The sequence below is a fragment of the Sinocyclocheilus anshuiensis genome, unplaced genomic scaffold, assembly GCF_001515605.1.
Source record: "Sinocyclocheilus anshuiensis isolate Anshui unplaced genomic scaffold, SAMN03320099.WGS_v1.1 scaffold14611, whole genome shotgun sequence".
Taxonomy (NCBI): Eukaryota; Metazoa; Chordata; class Actinopteri; order Cypriniformes; family Cyprinidae; genus Sinocyclocheilus; species Sinocyclocheilus anshuiensis.
The window spans coordinates 1-2,908 of NW_015549153.1; the positions used below are offsets into that span (position 1 = coordinate 1).

The 2,908-nt window shown below is 43.1% G+C and overlaps 1 protein-coding gene across 1 annotated transcript; it reads right to left on the bottom strand.

Moving 5' to 3' along the window:
- Window positions 1-375: 375 nt before the first annotated feature.
- On the bottom strand, window positions 376-2,347 carry LOC107656888 (uncharacterized). The gene is made up of 2 exons (XM_016444829.1): window positions 1,157-2,347; window positions 376-1,115 (listed from the first exon to the last, which is right to left on the bottom strand). The coding sequence occupies exons 1-2, from the start codon at window positions 2,040-2,042 to the stop codon at window positions 664-666; spliced, it is 1,338 nt and encodes a 445-aa protein (XP_016300315.1). The 5' UTR covers window positions 2,043-2,347; the 3' UTR covers window positions 376-663.
- Between the last annotated feature and the right edge of the window lie 561 nt (window positions 2,348-2,908).

A 2,908-nucleotide genomic window follows, 5' to 3' on the forward strand; every position in this document is an offset into this window, starting at 1 on the left:
ACATTTCTTGTGCATAAAATAAAATCAATTCTTGTCTGACACATACAATTCCAGACTAACTGCCTCCTTGATTATTCTTTAGTCTTTTCATTCCTTTCTCTCCATACATCAATCATATTACTTTCTTCCATTAATAATTTCAGTTCTTTTCTTCCTTTATCATTTTTAAAAACCATTCCCTCAGCCATTTCTAATTTACTAAAAACAGTATTAAAATCACCCATCATAATAACTTCTTCGTGTTTCTTTAAAAAATCTCGTAACACATTAAAATACTCTTTTTTTCGTTCTCTTCTGTTGGTGCATGAACATTAACCATAATTACTTTTTTCCCTCCATACTCCATTTCAAACGCTATACATTTCCCGTCTTTGTCATTATACATGGTTTTACATGATACACCAGTTTTCTTTTATTAAAACCGCAACTCCTCTTCCCAGCCTCCCATCACCATTATTATATAAAATCCCTCCACTCCACCGTTTCCTTATTTCAGTCATGTACCCTTCCCTCCAGTTAGTTTCTTGTAGTAAAATCACATCTTCTCCTTTACACATTTCTTTCACTTTTTCAAATTTTCTTATGTCCAAAAGCCCTCTAGCATTAAAAGTAACAATTCTTAAAAGCATAAAACATATAAAAACATACGTAAAACCCATAAACTCAGTCCATCTCCTCCAAACCCTTTAACAACTCATACTTATTCGTACACTCAATACCATCATCTTTAAGCACTCTTTTTTTTGCAGTCTCTAAATTGGGCATTACCTTTACGGATCTTCTTCTTTTTGATGCTTTCCCCTGTGTCTCCTCGTTTTCTTTTCCTTGTTCACTTTCCTTTGTAGCAGATTGTTCCTTATTACTCTGATCGTTAAGTTCCACAGTGTCCAACACCTTTTGCAAACTGTCAGTCACATCCATCTGTGTAAATAAAATTCCCTCCTGTTGTGCATCGCTCAATTCTTTATTCCTTTGATCGTCCAGTTCCACAGTATCCAAAGCACTTTGCAAGCTGTCAGTCAAAACGATCTGTGTCCAAATCCCCCCGTCCTGTTGTGTTTGTATGTCCTGTTCGTTACACTCTTTCTGTTGTTCTGTATTGTTATTTGATTCTGGTTACCCTCTTTCTGTTGTTCTGTATTGTTATTTGCTTCTGGTCCTTCGCCTCGTACTCTTGATTCGTCCTCTCGCTGCTCGTTGTCTCGTTCATGCACCCGCCCGCCCACCTGCTGCTCTTCCTCCTCCTCCTCGCCCTCGCCCTCCATCCAACACTCACACTTATTTAAAACCAAATTGCAATCCGGGCACGTCACGGCGTTACAGTTCCCCGTGAAGTGCCCCCTCTCCTCACATTTAAAGCACTTGAACTCCGGGCAATCCTTCACCACATGGTCTGGGCTCATGCACAGCCGACAGGTCTTCACCTGATGGCTGTGCATCACCCGAAAGTATTGTGGACCCTCTGCCATTTCTATTTTTGTGCTGTAAGGGAGGGAGGCCACCTCCTTCGGGAACTGCGTCTTTACATATCTCGTCCGGTCCTCAATGCTGGTGCCCGGATAAAAACGCCGCTTCATTTTTGAAATTGGGGAAACTCCCCATCCCTCCAGTTTATTTAAAATCTCTTCGTCAGCGAGGTAGACGGGCAGATGCATGAAGGAGACAACGTAGTCTCTGTTCTGTAATCTTTTCACTTCGCAGTTCTCTCCCTTGATAATCAGTCCATCTATTAAAAGCTCTGTGTCATCTTCGCTTTCCAATGTTATCTCGTACTCCTTTGTTTGTTTCGGTCTAACTGCCGGAATCCTCCCATCCCCGATCCACTGTGTCACTGCTTTGATGATATCTGCGGCCCTCGCGTCTTTCACGTGCGCCACATCCACAGTCACCGTTGCTTCTTTTAAATACACCCTTTTCACACTCTCCCTCCTTGTTTCTTTATCTTTTTCGTTACCATTTCCTTGTCCTTCATCCAGTCCATTGTCATTCCTCCGCCGTGCTTCCCCCGCCATTGCTGTATCAGTTACCATTGGTCCATCCATAGAGAAAAAAAAAAGAACAAAAACCGACGCAAAAAACAAAACAAAAAACAAAGATGGTCCTCCCAAACAGCAACCGCTGCTGGGAGGACAAACTTAAACACAAAAAAAAAGTACACTGATGAAAATAAAGACGTATTTATAACAAAACAAACACAAAGAGGTCTGGTGAGCCCTTCTCACCCACTGCAGCCAAACACTTCCTGTACACCAGCAACTCTCTAGCGCCCTCAGGGTGGTATGGCAGTAAGCGGGGACTGCCACAAAGAGTGAGCTATTTAAAGATCAGCCACTCTATAGGCCAGAGTATTTGATAAGTAGTGAAGAAAACGTTAAAGCTTACAGCACCTGGTATTCCCAGGCGGTCTCCCATCCAAGTACTAACCAAGCACAACCCTGCTTAGCTTCCAAAATCAGACGAGATCTGGCACAGACAGGGTGGTATGGCCATAAGCAGGGACTGCCACAAAGAGTGAGCTATTTAAAGATCAGCCACTCTATAGGCCAGTGTATTAGATAAGTAGTGAAGAAAACGCTAAAGCTTACAGCACCTGGTATTCCCAGGCGGTCTCCCATCCAAGTACTAACCAAGCACAACCCTGCTTAGCTTCCAAAATCCCAGGCAGTCTCCCATCCATGTACAAACCAGGACCGACCCTGCTTAGCTTTCGAGATCAGACGAGATCGGGCGCAGACAGGGTGGTATGGCCGTAAGCAAGGACTACCACAAAGAGTGAGCTATTTAAAGATCAGCCATCCTATAGGCCAGTGTATTAGATAAGTAGTGATGAAAACGTTAAAGCTTACAGCACCTGGTATTCACCGGCGGTCTCCCATCCAAGTACTAACCAGGCCCGACCCTACTTAGC

Bases quoted from the DNA above. Each gene is read 5' to 3' on its own strand.
- LOC107656888 (XM_016444829.1), bottom strand. From the start codon at position 2,042: ATGGATGGACCAATGGTAACTGATACAGCAATGGCGGGGGAAGCACGG. The intron at 1,116-1,156 runs CAGAAGCAAATA...AAAGAGGGTAAC, and splicing joins AAGAGTACGAGGCGAAGGAC to CAGAATCAAATAACAATACA.